The sequence below is a fragment of the Coregonus clupeaformis genome, chromosome 21 (genome assembly GCF_020615455.1).
Source record: "Coregonus clupeaformis isolate EN_2021a chromosome 21, ASM2061545v1, whole genome shotgun sequence".
Classification (NCBI taxonomy): Eukaryota; Metazoa; Chordata; class Actinopteri; order Salmoniformes; family Salmonidae; genus Coregonus; species Coregonus clupeaformis.
The window spans coordinates 42,355,520-42,376,610 of NC_059212.1; the positions used below are offsets into that span (position 1 = coordinate 42,355,520).

At 50.5% G+C, this 21,091-nt stretch overlaps 1 protein-coding gene across 1 annotated transcript in view; it reads right to left on the reverse strand.

Moving 5' to 3' along the window:
• The window catches only part of LOC121535672 (ephrin type-A receptor 4-like), a 53,737-nt gene extending 33,581 nt beyond the window's left edge, over positions 1–20,156 (reverse strand). The window contains exons 1-4 of the mRNA XM_041842931.2: positions 20,013–20,156; positions 19,099–19,166; positions 18,018–18,326; positions 17,508–17,862 (exon numbers count right to left, since the gene is read on the reverse strand). Coding sequence (XP_041698865.2) covers positions 17,508–17,862; positions 18,018–18,326; positions 19,099–19,166; positions 20,013–20,100 — 820 coding nt within the window. The 5' untranslated portion in view covers positions 20,101–20,156. The remainder of the gene's footprint in view (positions 1–17,507; positions 17,863–18,017; positions 18,327–19,098; positions 19,167–20,012) is intronic.
• Positions 20,157–21,091: the final 935 nt, after the last annotated feature.

The window sequence follows — 21,091 nt, forward strand, 5'->3', positions numbered from 1 at the left end:
CTAAAGAGCAGGAACCCAGACTTCATCAAAGAAATTGGAAATACAGACATTGTCATCCTACAAGAAACATGCTATAGAGGAGACGGACCCACTGGTTGCCCTCTAGGTTACAGAGACTCTGGTAGTCCCATCCACCAAACTACCAGGTGTGAAACAGGGAAGAGACTCAGGGCGTATGCTAATTTGGTATAGAACAGACATAACACACTTTATTAACTTAGTTAAAACAGGAACATTTTACATCTGTCTAGAAATTAATAAGGACATTATCTCAACAGAGAAACATTTCCTCATGTGTGGTATCTATATCCCCCCAATAGAATCCCCATACTTTAACGATGACAGCTTCTCCATCCTAGAGCGGGAGATCAACCATTTCCAGGCCCAGGGACATGTTCTAGTCTGTGGTGACCTAAATGCCAGAACTGGACAAGAACCTGACACTCTTAGCAGACAGGGGGACAAACACCTACCTGGAGGTGACAGCATTCCCTCCCAAATGTGCCCCCCTAGACACAACTATGACAAAACAACCAACAAAAATGGGTCACAACTCCTGCAGCTCTGTCACATGCTGGGTCTGTCCATAGTAAATGGTAGGCTTCGAGGGGTATCTTACGGTAGGTACACCTACAGCTCATCCCTTGGCAATGGTACTGTAGATTACTTTATCACTGACCTCAACACAGAGTCTCTCAGAGCGTTCACAGTCAGCCCACTGACACCCCTATCAGATCACAGCAAAATCACAGTCTACTTGAACAGAGCAATACTCAATCATGAGGCATCAAAATCAAAGGAACTACATAATATTAAGAAATGCTATAGATTGTGTCACGGTTTCGGCCGAGGCTGCTCCTCCTCCTTGTTCGGGCAGGTTTCGGCGGTCGTCGTCCCCGGAGTACTAGCTGCCACCGATCTATGTTTCATGTTCGTTTGGTTTTGTCTTGATGTTGTACACCTGTGTCTAGTTAGTCCTCGTTAGTCTCCTATTTAGTTCTCGTTGTGTGTGTTTGGTGTTGTGTGTGATTGCTCTTCTGTTTTGGTGTTCTGAGCTACGTACTTCCCTCCGTTGTTTGGAGAGGTTTTCGCACATGTTCGTGCGCCTTTTGTTTGATGCCTGTGTGCGCCTTTATTTCGCCTCCGGGCTTATTGTGCTCGTGTACTACGTGAATAATTCACTAAAGACTTTTGGACTTAGCTTCTGCGTCCTGCGCTTGATTCCTGCACCACACCCACCTTCAGCACCCCTGACAGAATCACACACCTTAATGAATGGAATCAGCAGGAGCAACAGTCACGCCTGAGTCGCTGGAGGAGCATGTCCGCGGCCAGGATGACCAGATACGACAACTGGGGAACGCTCTACAGGACGTCATCAACACCCTGCACCGATGGAAGTCCAGAGGGGTACCCACACCTCCAACTACCCTGCCACCCCCATCGGCCGGTCCACCAGTCCCAGGTCCGGAACCCAGTGGGATTCGGCTCTCGCTCCCGAGGGCGTATGACGGAACAGCTGCCGGGTGTCAGGCTCCTGCAGGTGGAGCTCTACCTGGCCCCTGTACACCCGGTGCCCTCGGGACACGATAGCGTTTCCGCCCTCATCTCCTGTCTCACGGGCAAGGCGTTGGAATGGGCCAACGCCGAGTGGAGGAGGATGGACGCCACCACCATCTCCTACGCCGAGTTCTCCCGTCTCTTCAAGGCTGTGTTCGACCATCCACCTGAGGGCAAAGCGGCGGGGGAGCGTCTAGTCCACCTGAGACAGGGGAGGAGGAGCGCACAGGCATTCGCGCTGGAGTTCCGGACTCTAGCGGCAGACGCAGGGTGGAATGAACGGGCCCTCATCGACCATTTTCGATGTAGCCTACGGGAGGACGTTCAACGTGAGTTGGCCTGCAGGGATACCAATTTCACCTTCGACCAGTTGGTCGATATGTCCATCCGTCTGGACACCCTGCTGGCCACCCGTGGACGTCCCGAGTGGGGTCCGTCCATTCCACCCTCCGGCACCTCCGAGCCGAGCCCTATGGAGCTCGGGGGGTGCTGGCGCTAGAGAAAGGAGGAGGAGGAGCCCGAGGGGGCCTGTCCCCTGCACCAAGTGCGGTCGTGGAGGGCACACTGCGGCCAGGTGCTGGGGAGGGTTCCCCGAGGGAGGAGACAACAGGCCACGCACTGGGGAGCCCTCCCAGGTGAGTAGACGCCCACTTACCCAGAGCTCTCTGTTGCGCACTTTTGTATACCTGTTTGTTTTCCACAGGTTGCACCTCATTCCCAGCATAAGGCGCGGGTAGATTCAGGCGCAGCTGGGAATTTTGTTGATCTGAAGTTTTGTTTAGATTTAGGGATCCCTCTCCTACCTGTTGACAAACCTTTTCCCGTTCATGCTTTAGATAGCCGCCCGTTGGGGTCGGGGTTGATTAGGGAAGTCACAGCGCCACTTAGGATGTGTGCGCAGGGGGGTCATGAAGAGACTATACATTTGTATCTGATCGACTCTCCTGCGTACCCGGTGGTGCTGGGAATTCCCTGGTTAAGCACCCATAACCCTGCTATTTCGTGGCAACAGAGGGCTCTCAATGGGTGGTCTGCTCAGTGTGAGGGGCGATGTCTGGGTGTTTCCGTAGGGGCGACTTCGGTGGAAAGTCCAAACCAAGTGCCCGCACTGCACATTCCGCCTGAATATGGGGATTTAGCTCTCATGTTTAGTAAAGCTAGGGCGACGCAGTTGCCTCCTCATAGACAGGGGGATTGTGCGATTGATCTCCAGGCAGGAGCAGCGCTCCCACGGAGCCACGTGTATCCTTTGTCTCAAGAGGAGAGAAAAGCTATGGAGACTTACATAGCCGAATCTTTGAGACAGGGATACATACGGCCCTCCACTTCTCCCGCCTCCTCGAGCTTCTTTTTGTGAAGAAAAAGATGGAGGGTTGCGCCCGTGCATCGATTACCGTGGTCTCAATCAGATTACTGTGAAATACAGTTATCCACTCCCTCTGATTGCGACCATGACGGAGTCATTGCATGGAGCGCGGTTTTTCACAAAACTGGATCTCAGGAGTGCATATAACTTGGTGCGCATTAGGGAGGGCGACGAATGGAAAACAGCGTTTAGTACCACGTCAGGTCATTTCGAGTATCTCGTCATGCCATATGGGTTGATGAATGCTCCATCAGTCTTCCAATCCTACGTAGATGACATTTTCCGGGATATGCAGGGGCAAGGGGTGGTCGTGTACATTGATGACATTCTAGTGTACTCGTCTACCCGAGCCGAGCATATAGCCCTGGTGCGTCGTTTATTGAGGAGGCTGTTGGAGCACGACCTATATGTCAAGGCAGAGAAATGTCTGTTTTTCCAGGAGTCGGTCTCCTTTTTGGGTTATCGGTTGTCCGCGTCAGGGGTGAGAATGGAGGTGGATCGTGTGTCCGCTGTGCGTTATTGGCAAACCCCAACCACTGTCAAAGAGGTGCAGCAGTTCTTGGGCTTTGCAAATTACTACCGGAGGTTTATCCGGGGTTTTGGACAGGTGGCAGCTCCCATCACGTCCCTTCTGAAAGGGGGTCCGGTGCGCCTGCAGTGGTCAGCTGATGCGGACAGGGCCTTTAGGAGACTGACGGACCTGTTTACGTCGGCTCCGGTGCTGGCGCATCCGGACCCCGCATTACCCTTTCAGGTCGAGGTGGACGCGTCTGAGGCCGGTATAGGGGCCGTTCTCTCTCAACGGTCCGGCACGCCACCTAAACTCCGCCCATGTGCTTTTTACTCTAAAAAGCTCAGCCCGGCGGAGCGTAATTATGACGTTGGGGACAGGGAGCTGTTAGCTGTAGTTCAGGCCCTTAAGGTGTGGAGGCATTGGCTTGAGGGGGCTCAACACCCTTTCCTCATTTTGACTGACCATCGGAACCTGGAGTACATCCTGGCAGCGAGGAGACTGAACCCTCGCCAGGCTCGATGGAGTATGTTTCTCACCAGGTTCGTATTTAAAATCACGTACATCCCTGGGTCCCAGAATGGTAAGGCAGATGCGCTGTCCCGGCGGTATGACACGGAGGAGAGGTCCGTTGAGCCTACTCCCATACTACCGGAGTCTTGTCTTGTGGCACCGGTGGTGTGGGAGGTCGATGCCGAAATCGAGCGAGCGTTGCGTACCGACCCCAGCCCTCCACAGTGTCCTGAGGGTCGGAAGTACGTTCCGCTCGAGATTCGGGATCGACTCATTTACTGGGCTCACACGTCACCCTCCTCTGGACATCCGGTTATTGGCCGGACAGTGCATTGCCTTAGCACTAAATACTGGTGGCCCACGTTAGCCAGGGATGTGAGGGTTTATGTCTCCTCCTGCTCGGTGTGCGCCCAGTGTAAGGCGCCCAGACACCTGCCCAGGGGTAAGTTACAACCCCTGCCCGTTCCACAACGACCATGGTCCCACCTCTCGGTGGATTTTGTTACAGACCTTCCCCTCTCTCAGGGGAATACCACCATCCTGGTCGTTGTGGACCGGTTCTCTAAGGCCTGTCGTCTTCTCCCTATGTCGGGTCTTCCTACTGCCCTACAAACCGCAGAGGCCCTATTTACCCACGTCTTCCGGCATTACGGGGTACCCGAGGATATAGCGTCTGATCGAGGCCCCCAGTTTACCTCCCGAGTATGGAGAGCGTTCATGGAGCGTTTGGGGGTCTCGGTGAGCCTTACCTCAGGGTACCACCCGGAGAGTAACGGGCAGGTAGAACGAGTCAACCAGGATGTGGGTAGGTTTCTGAGGTCGTATTGCCAGGACCGGCCTGAGGAGTGGGCTCGGTACATTCCCTGGGCCGAGATGGCCCAGAACTCTCTCCGCCACTCCTCTACCAACCTAACCCCCTTCCAATGTGTGTTAGGTTACCAGCCGGTTCTGGCACCTTGGCAGCAGAGCCAGATCGAGGCCCCTGCGGTGGATGATTGGATGAGGCGCTCGGAGAAGACGTGGAACGCTGCACACGTCCACCTGCAGCGGGCCATCCGTCGTCACAAGGCGAGCGCCGATCTCCACCGCAGTGAGGGGCCGGTGTACGCACCCGGAGATCGAGTCTGGCTCTCTACCAGAAACCTACCCCTCCGCCTGCCCTGCCGGAAGCTGGGTCGGCGGTTTGTGGGGCCTTTTAAAGTCCTGAGAAGATTGAACGAGGTGTGTTATAGGTTACATCTGCCTGTTGAATATAAGAATATTAACCCCTCGTTCCATGTGTCTCTTCTCAGGCCGGTGGTAGCTGGTCCACTCCAGGAAGGTGAGATAGGAGAGACTCCTCCGCCCCCCACTGGACATCGAGGGGGCTCCGGCGTACACCGTTCGGTCCATCTTGGACTCTAGACGCCGGATGGGGGGTCTCCAGTATCTCGTGGAGTGGGAGGGGTACGGCCCGGAGGAGCAGTGCTGGGTGCCGCGGAGGGACATCCTAGACCCATCTCTCCTGTCGGAGTTCCACCGGGACCATCCCGCGCGCCCTGCTCCGCGTCCTCCTGGTCGTCCCCGAGGCCGGGGTCGGCGCACGGCTGGAGCCGCGCGTCAAGGGGGGGGTACTGTCACGGTTTCGGCCGAGGCTGCTCCTCCTCCTTGTTCGGGCAGGTTTTGGCGGTCGTCGTCCCCGGAGTACTAGCTGCCACCGATCTATGTTTCATGTTCGTTTGGTTTTGTCTTGATGTTGTACACCTGTGTCTAGTTAGTCCTCGTTAGTCTCCTATTTAGTTCTCGTTGTGTGTGTTTGGTGTTGTGTGTGATTGCTCTTCTGTTTTGGTGTTCTGAGCTACGTACTTCCCTCCGTTGTTTGGAGAGGTTTTCGCACATGTTCGTGCGCCTTTTGTTTGACGCCTGTGTGCGCCTTTATTTCGCCTCCGGGCTTATTGTGCTCGTGTACTACGTGAATAATTCACTAAAGTCTTTTGGACTTAGCTTCTGCGTCCTGCGCTTGATTCCTGCACCACACCCACCTTCAGTACCCCTGACAGATTGAAGGAAAGTAGTGTAGAAACCTACCAAAAAAAAGAAGAAGATACTCCATCAAAGCAGCAAGATTTGTGACCTGTTGCCACAAGAAAAGGGCAACCAGTGAAGAACAAACATAATTGTAAATACAACCCATATTTAAGTTTATTTATTTTTCCTTTTGTACTATTTGCACATCGTTACAATACTGTATATAGACATAATATGACATTTGAAATGTCTCTATTCCTTTTGAACTTTTGTGAGAGTAATGTTTACTGTTCATTTTTGTTTGTTTATTTCACTTTTGTTTAATTCACTTTTGTTTATTATCTATTTCACTTGCTTAGGCAATGTACAATGGCTTGCGAAAGTATTCACCCCCTTGGCATTTTTCCTATTTTGTTGCCTGACAACCTGGAATTAAAATGGATTTTTTGGGGGGTTTGTATCATTTGATTTACACAACATGCCTACCACTTTGAAGATGCAAAATATTTTTTGGGGTGAAACAAACAAGAAATAAGACAAAAAAACAGAAAACTTGAGCATGGATAACTATTCAACCCCCCCAAAGTCAATACTTTGTAGAGCCACCTTTTGCAGCAATTACAGCTGCAAGTCTCTTGGGGTATGTCTCTATAAGCTTGGCATATCTAGCCACTGGGATTTCTACCCATTCTTCAAGGCAAAACTGCTCCAGCTCCTTCAAGTTGGATGGGTTCCACTGATGTACAGCAATTTTTAAGTCATACCACAGATTTTCAATTGGATTGAGGTCTGTGCTTTGACTAGGCCATTCCAAGACATTTAAATGTTTCCCCTTAAACCACTCAAGTGTTGCTTTAGCAGTATGCTTAGGGTCATTGTCCTGCTGGAAGGTGAACCTCCGTCCCAGTCTCAAATCTCTGGAAGACTGAAACAGGTTTCCATCAAGAATTTCCCTGTATTTAGCGCCATCATTCCTTCAATTCTGACCAGTTTCCCAGTCCCTGCCGATGAAAAACATCCCCACAGCATGATGCTGCCACCACCATGCTTCACTGTGGGGATGGTGTTCTTCGGGTAAGGAGAGGTGTTGGGTTTGCGCCAGACATAGCGTTTTCCTTGATGGCCAAAAAGCTCAATTTTAGTCTCATCTGACCAGAGTACCTTCCTCCATATGTTTGGGGAGTCGCCCACATGCCTTTTGGTGAACACCAAACGTGTTTGCTTATTTTTTTCTTTAAGCAATGGCTTTTTTCTGGCAACTCTTCTATAAAGCCCAGCTCTGTGGAGTGTATGGCTTAAAGTGGTCCTATGGACAAATACTCCAATCTCTGCTGTGGAGCTTTGCAGCTCCTTCAGGGTTATCTTTGGTCTCTGTCGCCTCTCTGATTAATGCCCTCCTTGCCTGGTCTGTGAGTTTTGGTGGGCGGCCCTCTCTTGGCAGGTTTGTTGTGGTGCCATATTCGTTCAATTTTTTAATAATGGATTTAATGGTGCTCCGTGTGTCACACCCTGGCTCTGGGACTCATTATGTTGAGCCAGGGTGTGTTCATTCTATGTGTGTATTTCTATGTTGGTAATTCTGTTGTGTTGATTTCTATGTTTTGCCTGAGTGACTCCCAATCAGAGGCAACGAGTGTCAGCTGTTGGCTGGTTGTCTCTGATTGGGAGCCATATTTAAACTGTATGTTTTCCCTTTGTGTTTGTGGGTTTTTGTTCCGTGTTCGGTCATTGATACCGTGGACGTCACGAGTCGTTTCTTGTTTTGTATTCATGTTTAAACTTTAACTAATTAAAGTATGTTTGTTCATCACGCTGCGCCTTGGTCTGTTCCCTATGACGATCGTGACAGAAAAACCCACCATGCAACGACCAAGCAGCGTGTCCAGGGGCAGCTCTTGGGCTGGACATGGGAGGAGGCGCCGGGAGAAGAGACGGTGGAGGCGCGCCGTAGAGAGGAGCAACGGTGTGATCAGGGTCGTCGTCGGGCGGTCGAGAGGCAACCCCAGAAATTTTTTTAGGGGGGCACACGGCATGGACGACGGGGCTGACGGAGGCAAAGAGGGGCGGATTCTGGAGGCCACCAGGTTACGGATACACCGCCCTGTATGTCCTGTGCGGATGCCTCACACAGAGTGTGTGAGGGTAGGCATTCAGCCAGGACGGGTTGTGGCCGCTCTTCACTCCAGGGCTCCTATCCGTCTCCACAGCCCGGTTCGGCCTGTCCCTGCTCCACGCACCAAGCCTACGGTGTGCGTCGCCAGCCCAGTCAGGCCAGTCCCTGCTCCACGCACCAAGCCTACGGTGTGCGTCGCCAGCCCAGTCCGGCCAGTCCCTGCTCCACGCACCAAGCCTACGGTGTGCGTCGCCAGCCCAGTCCGGCCAGTCCCTGCTCCACGCACCAAGCCTACGGTGTGCGTCGCCAGCCCGGTCCGGCCTGTCCCTAATCCACGCACCAAGCCTACGGTGTGCGTCGCCAGCCCAGTCCGGCCAGTCCCTGCTCCACGCACCAAGTCTACGGTGTGCGTCGACAGCCCAGCCCGGCCTGTTCCTGCCACTCGCACCAAGTCTACGGTGCGCATCGCCAGCCCGGCCCGGCCTGTTCCTGCCACTCGCACCAAGTCTATGGTGCGCATCGCCAGCCCGGCCCGGCCTGTTCCTGCCACTCGCACCAAGTCTACGGTGTGCGTCGCCAGCCCGGCCCGGCCTGTTCCTGCCACTCGCACCAAGTCTACGGTGCGCGTCGCCAGCCCGGCCCGGCCTGTTCCTGCCACTCGCACCAAGTATACGGTGCGCGTCGCCAGCCCGGTCCGGCCTGTCCCTGCTCCACGCACCAAGCCTACGGTGTGCGTCGCCAGCCCAGTCCGGCCAGTCCCTGCTCCACGCACCAAGCCTACGGTGTGCGTCGACAGCCCAGCCCGGCCTGTTCCTGCCACTCGCACCAAGTCTACGGTGCGCGTCGCCAGCCCGGCCCGGCCTGTTCCTGCCACTCGCACCAAGTCTACGGTGCGCGTCGCCAGCCCGGCCCGGCCTGTTCCTGCCACTCGCACCAAGTCTACGGTGCGCGTCGCCAGCCCGGCCCGGCCTGTTCCTGCCACTCGCACCAAGTCTACGGTGCGCGTCGCCAGCCCGGCCCGGCCTGTTCCTGCCACTCGCACCAAGTATACGGTGCGCGTCGCCAGCCCGGCCCGGCCTGTTCCTGCCACTCGCACCAAGCCAGGGGTGCGAGTCGTCAGCCTGGTCCAACCCGTTCCTGCCACTTGCACCAAGCCAGGGGTGCGAGTCGTCAGCCTGGTCCAGCCCGTTCCTGCTACTCGCACCAAGCCAGGGGTGCGAGTCGTCAGCCTGGTCCAGCCCGTCGCTGCTCCACGCACCAAGCCAGGGGTGCGAATCGTCAGTCCGGTGAGGCCCGTTCCGGCTCCACGCACCAAGCTAGGGGTGCGCATCGTCAGCCCGGTCCGGCCCGTTGCTGCTCCACGCCCAAGCCAGGGTTGCGAGTCGTCAGTCCGGTGAGGCCCGTTCCGGCTCCACGCACCAAGCCAGGGGTGCGTATCGTCAGCCCGGTCCGGCCCGTTGCTGCTCCACGCACCAAGCCAGGGGTGCGCGTCGTCTGTCCGGCACAACCCGTGCCTGGGTCACCGGTGCCTAACCAGGTACCGGTCAACGGCTCCACTACGGAGCTGAAGCTAACCGCTCCTGCTACGTCCAGTCCAGCTCCAGCCAGCGGGGCCAGACCGGACCAGGGGCGCTATGGGGGGTTTGTTGGAGGGTGGTGGGCAAGGCCGGAGCCAGAACCGCCGCCGAGGAGGTATGCCCACCCAGCCCTCCCCTGTTTTGCTCTTATTGAGGCGCGGTCGCAGTCCGCGCCTTTAGGGGGGGGTACTGTCACACCCTGGCTCTGGGACTCATTATGTTGAGCCAGGGTGTGTTCATTCTATGTGTGTATTTCTATGTTGGTAATTCTGTTGTGTTGATTTCTATGTTTTGCCTGAGTGACTCCCAATCAGAGGCAACGAGTGTCAGCTGTTGGCTGGTTGTCTCTGATTGGGAGCCATATTTAAACTGTATGTTTTCCCTTTGTGTTTGTGGGTTTTTGTTCCGTGTTCGGTCATTGATACCGTGGACGTCACGAGTCGTTTCTTGTTTTGTATTCATGTTTAAACTTTAACTAATTAAAGTATGTTTGTTCATCACGCTGCGCCTTGGTCTGTTCCCTATGACGATCGTGACACCGTGGGATGTTCAAAGTTTCTGATATTTTTTTATAACCCAACCCTGATCTGTACTTCTCCATAACTTTGTCTCTGACCTGTTTGGAGAGCTCCTTGGTCTTCATGGTGCCACTTGCTTGGTGGTGCCCCTTGCTTAGTGGTGTTGCAGACTCTGGGGCCTTTCAGAACAGGTGTATATATACTGAGATCATGTGACAGATCATGTGAGACTTAGATTGCACACAGGTGGACTTTATTTAACTAATTATGTGACTTCTGAAGGTAATTGGTTGCACCAGATCTTATTTAGGGGCTTCATAGCAAAGGGGGTGAATACATATGCACGCACCACTTTTCCGTTATTAATTTTTTTGAATTTTTTGAAACAAGTTATTTTTTTCATTTCACTTCACCAATTTGGACTATTTTGTTAATGTCCATTACATGAAATCCAAATAAAAATCTATTTAAATTACAGGTTGTAATGCCAAGGGGATGAATACTTTTGCAAGGCACTGTAAACATATACTTTGAAATCACATGAAATGAGAGAGAGAGAGAGAGAGAGAGAGAGAGAGAGAGAGAGAGAGAGAGAGAGAGAGAGAGAGAGAGAGAGAGAGAGAGAGAGAGAGAGAGAGAGAGAGAGGACAGGGTTATAGAAACCAACACAGACAGACACAGAAGTACACACAACTATCTAAAGAGCTGGATTTGCATTTTATCTGGATTTGCATTTGTGTAAAAAAATGAATATGTGAATTACCAAGATGATAGCAATTAAAAGGCACCTTTACTTTTTCACTCTCTCCTCTCGTTCTCCCACTCCCTATATATATCTCATCCCCATCTCTCTCAGTCTCTCTCAGTCCCTCTCAGTCCCTCTCTGTCCCTCTCAGTCCCTCTCAGTCCCTCTCAGTCCCTCTCTGTCCCTCTCAGTCCCTCTCTGTCCCTCTCAGTCCCTCTCAGTCCCTCTCTGTCCCTCTCAGTCTCTCTCTGTCCCTCTCTGTCCCTCTCAGTCCCTCTCTGTCTCTCTCTGTCCCTCTCTGTCTCTCTCTGTCTCTCTCTGTCTCTCTCTGTCCCTCTCTATCTCTCTCTGTCTCTCTCTCTCACTAGACAGGTGATGATCATGTATTCAGGATTCTCCCACTTAGAGAAGCACGCACACGCACATGCACACACACACACACACATACAAACACACACACACACACAGAGCTGAGTACCAGGACAATTCCCACACCTGCTTATAATTATGACAGACATGTGATGAGATGTCTACTGCAATTACACACTCAGTATGGTTATCTGCACCCACAATCTCTCTCTCCATCCCGCTCTCTTTCTCTCCACCTCTTTCTCTCTGTCCCTCGCTCTCTCCATCTCACTCTCCATGTATCTCTTCCACACATGCACAAATGCACGCACACACACACTTACACAAGCATGCACACACACAACCAAATGCCGAATGCTCTGTTGGTTGAGTTACTGAAGGTAAATCTCTGACATCTTTCTCACACTTGGATACCTGCCACCATGCATCTTACAAATTCACATCTCAGATCTCTCGCTTTCTCTCTCCCTCTTTTTTTATTTCACCTGTCCCTCTATATAGCTCACACAGACACATATACACACTGCAGAACATTTAGAAAAACACATACACGCACACAGATATCGCCCACATACAGTGATTTCATAAAGTATTCACACCCTTTGACTTTTTCCATATTTTGTAGTGTAGGCCAGTGACTCCACAAGTCAGATAATAAGTTGCATGGACTCACTCTGTGTGCAATAATAGTGGTTAACACGATTTTTGAATGACTACCCCATCTCTGTACCACACATACAATTATCTGTAAGGTCCCTCAGTCGAGCAGTGAATTTCAAACACAGACTCAACTACAAAGGTTTTCCAATGCCTCGCAAAGAAGGGCACCTACTGGTAGATGGATATATAAGCAGACACTGAATATCCCTTTGAGCATGGTGAAGTAATTAATTACACTTTAGATGGTGTATCAATACACCCAGTCACTACAAAGGTACAGGCCTTTTTCCTAATTAAGTTGCCGGAGTGGAAGGAAACCACTCAGGAATTTCACCATGAGGCCAATGGTGACTTTAAAACCATTACAGAGTTTAATGGCTAGGAGAAAACTGAGGATGGAGAAACAACATTGTAGTTACTCCACAATAGTAACCTAAATGACAGAGTGAAAAGAAGGAAGCCTGTACAGAATATTCCAAAACATGCATCCTGACTACAAAGCATTATGTTTGTGGAAAATCCAACAACACATCACTGAGTACCACTCTTCATATTTTCACGCATGCTGGTGGCTGCATCATGTTATGGGTATGCTTGTCATCAGCAAGGACTAGTACGTTTTTTTGGGATAAAAATAAACCAAATAGGGCTAAGCACAGGCAAAAGCCTAGAGGAAAACCTGGTTCAGTCTGCTTTCTAACAGACACTGGGAGATTAATTCACCTTTCAGCATGACAATAACCTAAAACACAAAGCTAAATCTACACTGGAGTTGCTTACCAAGAAGACAGTGAATGTTCCTGAGTGGCCGAGTTATAGTTTTGACTTAAATCTACTTGAAAATCTATGGCAAGACCTTAAAATGGTTGTCTAGCAATGATCAACAACAAACTTGACAGAGCTTGAAGAATTTTGTATTTTGTGTAGATCGTTGACAAAAAAATACAATCACATCTATTTTAATCCCATTTTATAACACAACAAAATGTGGAAAAAGTCAAGAGGTGTAAATACTTTCTGAAGGCACTGTACATACACACACAGATGCTGCCCACATACATACACACACAGATACCGCTCACATACACACAGAGATTATCAGCAGCAGATGAGCAACCACAGCGGAACAAAGTCCCTCTAAAAAGTCGCAGACAAAACTCTAACAAAAATCAAACAAAACTCAAACAAAACTAGAACAAAACTCTAACAAAACGCAGAGATCCTCTTTCATTCCTGAGTGTGGCTGTCCCATTCCCATTTAAACCCCCTCTGTTGTCTCTCCTCTCCTCCTCTGTCCCCCCCCTTGCTTCCTCTCCTCCCAGCCAAATCCCAGTTGTCAGAGTTTTGACATCTTCATCAACCTTTCATCAACCTTCTTCTCATTCACTGTCTCCTTCTTTCCCGGTTTCTCTCCTTCTGCCTCTTTCTCCCTATTGGTCACTAGTCCGCTAATTCAGTGGTTCCCAACCTTTTTCGCTTACTGTACCACCAACTGAATTTTGCTCTGGCCGGAGTTCCCCAGATGTACCCCCTCATGTGCATTTTACCAGTAGGCCTATGGTCTCATGATTATTTTCAAGTACCCCGTGTGGATAGGCCAAGTACCCCCAGGGATCTTATTACCCCTGGTTGGGAACCACTGCGCTAATTGACATGATGGAAATGCTAAGATGTAATATTAAGTCCAGTAGGTCATCAAGTCTGACAGTTTACTTTCGCACCACTAGAGTACTCCAGTCCTGAGTGGGCTATCTTGATTTAATAGAGTGGGGGGAAAGGAAATACTGTTAAAAATAGCTAGTCCTTAACTTCAGATCAAAGTTGACCAAAGTCAAGGGTTTAGTTCAATCTTGTTAAAGAAAACAGCTTTCAGATGTCATTAACTCTGCTATGGAGAGAGAGGGAGGTATGGATGGAGAGAGAGAGGGAGGTATGGATGGAGAGAGAGAGGGAGGTATGGATGGAGAGAGAGAGGGAGGTATGGATGGAGAGAGAGAGGGAGGTATGGATGGAGAGAGAGAGGAGGTATGGATGGAGAGAGAGGGAGGTATGGATGGAGAGAGAGGGGGAGGTATGGATGGAGAGAGAGAGGGAGGTATGGATGGAGAGAGAGAGGGAGGTATGGATGGAGAGAGAGAGGGAGGTATGGATGGAGAGAGAGAGGGAGGTATGGATGGAGAGAGAGAGGGAGGTATGGATGGAAGAGAGAGAGGGAGGTATGGATGGAGAGAGAGAGGGAGGTATGGATGGAGAGAGAGAGGGAGGTATGGATGGAGAGAGAGAGGGAGGTATGGAATGAGAGAGAGGGAGGTATGGATGGAGAGAGAGAGGGAGGTATGGATGGAGTGAGAGAGGGAGGTATGGATGGAGAGAGAGAGGGAGGTATGGATGGAGAGAGAGGGAGGTATGGATGGAGAGAGAGAGGGAGGTATGGATGGAGAGAGAGAGGGAGGTATGGATGGAGAGAGAGAGGGAGGTATGGATGGAGAGAGGGGAAGGTATGGATGGAGAGAGAGAGGGAGGTATGGATGGAGAGAGAGAGGGAGGTATGGATGGAGAGAGAGAGGGAGGTATGGATGGAGAGAGAGGGAGGTATGGATGGAGAGAGAGAGGGAGGTATGGATGGGGAGAGAGAGAGGGAGGTATGGATGGAGAGAGAGGGAGGTATGGATGGAGAGAGAGAGGGAGGTATGGATGGAGAGAGGGAGGTATGGATGGAGAGAGAGAGGGAGGTATGGATGGAGAGAGAGAGGGAGGTATGGAATGAGAGAGAGGGAGGTATGGATGGAGAGAGAGAGGGAGGTATGGATGGAGTGAGAGAGGGAGGTATGGATGGAGAGAGAGAGGGAGGTATGGATGGAGAGAGAGGGAGGTATGGATGGAGAGAGAGAGGGAGGTATGGATGGAGAGAGAGAGGTGTGGATGGAGAGAGAGGGAGGTATGGATGGAGAGAGAGGGAGGTATGGATGGAGAGAGAGGGGGAGGTATGGATGGAGAGAGAGAGGGAGGTATGGATGGAGAGAGAGGGAGGTATGGATGGAGAGAGAGGGGGAGGTATGGATGGAGAGAGAGAGGGAGGTATGGATGGAGAGAGATGGGGAAGTATGGATGGAGAGAGGGAGGGAGGTATGGATGGAGAGAGAGAGGGAGGTATGGATGGAGAGAGAGAGGTATGGATGGAGAGAGGGAGGGAGGTATGGATGGAGAGAGGGGGGGAGGTATGGATGGAGAGAGAGAGGGAGGTATGGATGGAGAGAGGGAGGGAGGTATGGATGGAGAGAGAGAGAGGGAGGTATGGATGGAGAGAGAGAGGGAGGTATGGATGGAGAGAGAGAGGTATGGATGTGGAGAGGGAGGGAGGTATGGATGGAGAGAGGGAGGGAGGTATGGATGGAGAGAGAGAGGGAGGTATGGATGGAGAGAGGGAGGGAGGTATGGATGGAGAGAGAGAGAGGGAGGTATGGATGGAGAGAGGGAGGGAGGTATGGATGGAGAGAGAGAGAGGGAGGTATGGATGGAGAGAGGGAGGGAGGTATGGATGGAGAGAGAGAGGGAGGTATGGATGGAGAGAGAGAGGGAGGTATGGATGGAGAGAGAGAGGGAGGTATTGATGGAGAGAGAGAGGGAGGTATGGATGGAGAGAGGGAGGGAGGTATGGATGGAGAGAGAGAGGGAGGTATGGATGGAGAGAGGGAGGGAGGTATGGATGGAGAGAGAGAGGGAGGTATGGATGGAGAGAGAGAGAGGGAGGTATGGATGGAGAGAGAGAGGGAGGTATGGATGGAGAGAGAGAGGGAGGTATGGATGGAGAGAGAGAGAGGGAGGTATGGATGGAGAGAGAGGGAGGTATGGATGGAGAGAGAGAGGGAGGTATGGATGGAGAGAGAGAGGGAGGTATGGATGGAGAGAGAGAGAGGGAGGTATGGATGGAGAGAGGGAGGTATGGATGGAGAGAGGGAGGTATGGATGGAGAGAGAGAGGGAGGTATGGATGGAGAGAGAGAGGGAGGTATGGATGAAGAGAGAGAGAGGGAGGTATGGATGGAGAGAGAGAGGGAGGTATGGATGGAGAGAGAGAGGGAGGTATGGATGGAGAGAGAGAGGGAGGTATGGATGGAGAGAGAGAGAGGGAGGTATGGATGGAGAGAGAGAGGGAGGTATGGATGGAGAGAGAGAGAGGGAGGTATGGATGGAGAGAGAGAGAGGGAGGTATGGATGGAGAGAGAGAGGGAGGTATGGATGGAGAGAGAGGGAGGTATGGATGGAGAGAGAGAGGGGAGGTATGGATGGGAGAGAGAGAGGGAGGTATGGATGGAGAGAGAGAGGGGGTAAGGATGGAGAGAGAGAGGGAGGTATGGATGGAGAGAGAGAGGGAGGTATGGATGGAGAGAGAGAGGGAGGTATGGATGGAGAGAGAGAGGGAGGTATGGATGGAGAGAGAGAGGGAGGTATGGATGGAGAGAGAGAGGGAGGTATGGATGGAGAGAGAGAGGGAGGTATGGATGGAGAGAGAGAGGGAGGTATGGATGGAGAGAGAGGGAGGTATGGATGGAGAGAGAGAGGGAGGTATGGATGGAGAGAGAGAGGGAGGTATGGATGGAGAGAGAGAGGGAGGGAGGTATGGATGGAGAGAGAGGGAGGTATGGATCGAGAGAGAGAGGGAGGTATGGATGGAGAGAGAGAGGGAGGTATGGATGGAGAGAGAGAGGGAGGTATGGATGGAGAGAGAGAGGGAGGTATGGATGGAGAGAGAGAGGGAGATATGGATGGAGAGAGATAGAGGGAGGTATGGATGGAGAGAGAGAGGGAGGTATGGATGGAGAGAGAGAGGGAGGTATGGATGGAGAGAGAGAGGGAGGTATGGATGGAGAGAGAGAGGGAGGTATGGATGGCGAGAGAGAGGGAGGTATGGATGGAGAGAGAGAGGGAGGTATGGATGGAGAGAGAGAGGGAGGTATGGATGGAGAGAGAGAGGGAGGTATGGATGGAGAGAGAGAGGGAGGTATGGATGGAGAGAGAGGGAGGGAGGTATGGATGGAGAGAGAGAGAGGCACGGAGAGGAAGAGAGTGGGAGAGAGAGAACCTGGTGTCTGTCATATATTGAAAAGTTTGATAGCTACCCCTTTCTCTACTATCACACACACACACACACACACACACACACACACACACACACTCACACACACACACACTCACACACACACGCCCTCCGCTGCACACACTCACACACACACAAACACCCTCCGCTGGGTCCGCAGGCCTCTAAAAGTTATAGCCGTTTGTTATGCAATTAGCCTGCTGCTATGGCCATCATAAATATGGTTGACAGAACAGACCCACAGCTGTATATCACTCCCTACTGAAGCACTGACCCTCAACGGGTGTGCTATAAAACTGTCTTTAGAACGTCTGTTCCCTCCAGTCTCTCCTATTTCCATCTCTCTTCCAGAGCTCAGAGCTAATGACTTAACTTTAGCTCAGTCGACTAAGTGCATACGCCCAGGGTTCGATACAATTTCAAATATAATTTGGTAATCAAATTGAACTAAACGTAAATAAAATGCCTTACCCTGACAGGCTCCACCTTTCTCCTCGCATCCAGGGTTACAGACACACCCACCAATGGGAACCAGCCATTCCCCATCTGCGCCACAATACATCTTAGGCTCCTCCCTTTCCTCTGATTGGTTCACGCACGACCCCCTGACCTCCACTAACGAGGAACTGTCAGCTCCAGTGTTGGTATCTGGGAAGGTTGCTAGGTTACGGACGGTGAGGGGGCAGGTCTTGTAGAAAACGCGTACAGAGATCAGAGCGATGCAGGCACCAACATCCTGGAACGCCAGGTAGAAGCCCTTCCGGGTTGTGACCTTTACATTACGCACCTCCGTGTTTAGCTTCATGATGCGATCTCCGATGTCCACCTGATCATCATAATAATAACATCATTAATAATTACCAATAGCCATTGCAACACAACAATGTTACCTCACGGTAATTTGAAAAAAAACATCACATCAACACACCGTCAGATCTGAAACTTTGACAGAGAGAGTAAAAACGAACCAAGAGTCCTAACCTGAGTGAAGCTCTCGTCGGCTGCCACTGTGTCGATCTTGAGGAAGTTGCTCTCTCTGATGTAGTGCTCTCTGTCATTGTTAGACTCATAGTAGTAGAGGTTGAAGGTCTCCTTGCAGGTGCCGGTGACTCCAGGCAGGCTGTTACAGTCCCGGAGGGTGAACTTGATCTCGACATAGACGCGCTGCGCTCCAGACCGAGGGATCCAGTCGGTTCTAAGCCAGTTGCTCTGGCTGGGTTCCATCACGTTACACACCTGGTACGTTCTGATGGGGACGTTCTTCTCATCCATGATGCTCACCTCCTCCCACTGGCAACACACACACAAACATTCAGATTATTAGACCAACGTCATGTCTAATCATTAATCAGCTTCAGCGACTACAAAACCTTCCATGCTTTTATCTTGGATAGTTGATCAAGGATGCTGTATGGAGCTGTATGGTGAACTCGCCTAAATATGTGTAATTGGCGTCTTATTACCATGCATTAATAATTTGGCTTCCCACTCCCTGCTGGTGAGAGTTTTAGCTGTACCGAGCCAGAGTGTGTGTAGAGGAGGGGAGGTGTTCAATAGGAGCTGCTTTTATTCCCTCCTTTGGAGTCTTTGTCGCAAAACAGAAATCACAGCTGTCAGTTATAAAGCTGTATACTGGCCCCAACTGTGATGTGAAGAGGGGAGTGTGTGTGTGTGTGTTTGTGTGTTTGTGTGTGTTGAGGGGTGGGGGTGGGGTAAGGGTAGGGGGGGATTCTGGTAATCAAAGGGCTCAGTGCATGGGGACCAGGACCTTGTCAATCAAGTAGTTCAGTAAAATAAAATGAACCCAGGGAGACTGGAGAGGAGTCTGGAGAGAAGTCAAGTTCACCAATAACTTAAACCAACAAAGAGGTTGGAAAGGGTGAGTGTGTGTGTGAGAGAGAGTGAGAGTGAGAGAGAGAGAGAGAGAGAGAGAGAGAGAGAGAGAGAGAGAGAGAGAGAGAGAGAGAGAGAGAGAGAGAGAGAGAGAGAGAGATAGATGGAGGGTGCAGTAGAATGTAGTCAATCTTCACATTCTCACTGAAATAGGTTATTCTTCACTCACCCCTCCTTCTGTGGGATTGGCTGCCCATTTCAGCTCCCCGGGAACTGTCCTTGTGTCCAGTAATGTCACTGAAACACACAATTACACAGAGATAAGGAAAGAGATTTCCTATTCCCAGTCTGAATAAATGGAAATTATTATTATTTTCAGCTACTCTTGGGCTCCATAAGAGTCCATACATATTCATACAGAAGCAGAAATTGCAATAAGATAATCATAAGAGCATAAGACAAAATAGCATAAAAAGATTATCTTAAATTTACTGGAACGAATGTAGATTTTGGGCTACACGTTGAACATATACTGTAGCTAGTAGCTCAAGACACTGGGTTAACGTAACGCATAGACAGTAGCGTAGGCCTAGGTCACAAAACGCTGATGAAAACGGTACTGTCTGACGTTTCATTTGTGTCCCTGTTCAAACTATCGTAGGCTGAAAAAGCTACGGCCTGCATGAACAACGAAACTGTTAACACTGAACCTGATAAGGAAAAATAGTAGGGAGGCTAAATAATATTTTCGATTGCAGTGACTGAGATGATGACCATTTTAGGCTTGTTATAAAACTGTTGGATAAAAGTAAAATGAAAGAGGAAAAACTGCGCTTTCCAGTCAGCAGGTTGGACAGATTGGGGACATTCCTCCTTGGATATCTATCGGAGCGGATCCAACAGAAAGCAGGTTGGTACTTGCTGAACCAACCGATGTGCAAACTACTCCAAATGTGTAAACGCGTTTAGATGTTATTATTACCAAATAATAAGATCTATCAGTTTCCAGTACTGGTCGAAAAGAAGGGACCGAAACGGACCCTCAACGAAGACACGGCGAGTAGCCTAACCAAATACTGCGGAAAACCGTAACGTTACCCTCTCTAAATGCAAAAAATACAAAAAAAACACTACACTCCTTACCTTCGTTCGGTGGATATACTCGAGCGGCTGAAACAACTGCAAACATCCATATAAACGCACAAGTCGTTCTGCAGGAACTCGCAGCCATTTGCGCTGTATGGAAGTGTCTCAGTTTAGCTCCGCGCACGGACTGTAGTTGCTTGGTCCCAGTGGGAAAACCGTATTAGTGTGTGGGAATGACAGCCTCCTCCGCGCGAGGCGAACGCTGGTGGCACGGGGCGGTCTCACGCTCCTTTGACTTATGTTGTAGGTCTCTTCTCTTCTGTGCTCTCTTACTGGCACAGCAGGTCCTTTTCTGTATCTGTTTGTAACTTGTCAATTGTATGTAATGTTTGTGTAGACTATGTTGTAATGTTTTAATATTTGTACTGTTTTACTGATGTTCTTAGCAAGTCATAATAGTGTGACAACATCATGGCTAGACTGCCTACCTGAGAAAGCAGTCATGACTCCAGCTGCGTCAATTATTCATCATGATGAGCCAATATGCCGTGATCAGTTCGATAAATCGGTACAAGACAACAGTCGAGCTTATAAGGAAAAGTATGAATTATGTGACAAATAATAACCTTATTTGTTTGGGATTGAATTGGACAAATGTTGCATAGAAAAGTGCTTAGAGTTTAAAACAAAAGTAGCAAACCATTCTTAACCAACTACAACAGAGTTTAATATAGATGGAATTGTGTGCTGTTGGCTATTCATATTCGTTATTGAACACGTCAAATAGGAAGACTTAGACCTCTTGTTTCTTGCTGAAAAGGATGGAGGAGAAACAAGAGGGAGATACCGCCCCCTGTCGTTTGCTCATGTCTCTACCTGACGCACTTAATCGGGAGTGAGATCTGGGGTGATGGTGGTGAATCTCAATAGCCTAAGGTTATGACATCTAAATAACAAGAACTGTGATACTATCATCATAAAAAGCCAGAGTGGGGTCTTGAACCAGCAACTTTGCTGTTATGGGACAAGCGCACTACTGTGCCATAAAGATCAAGACCTCACTTCAACCGTACAGGGAGGCCACTGAGGCAAGCACGCACCACAGCCATTATATACACTGTTTAAAAAAAATGCAG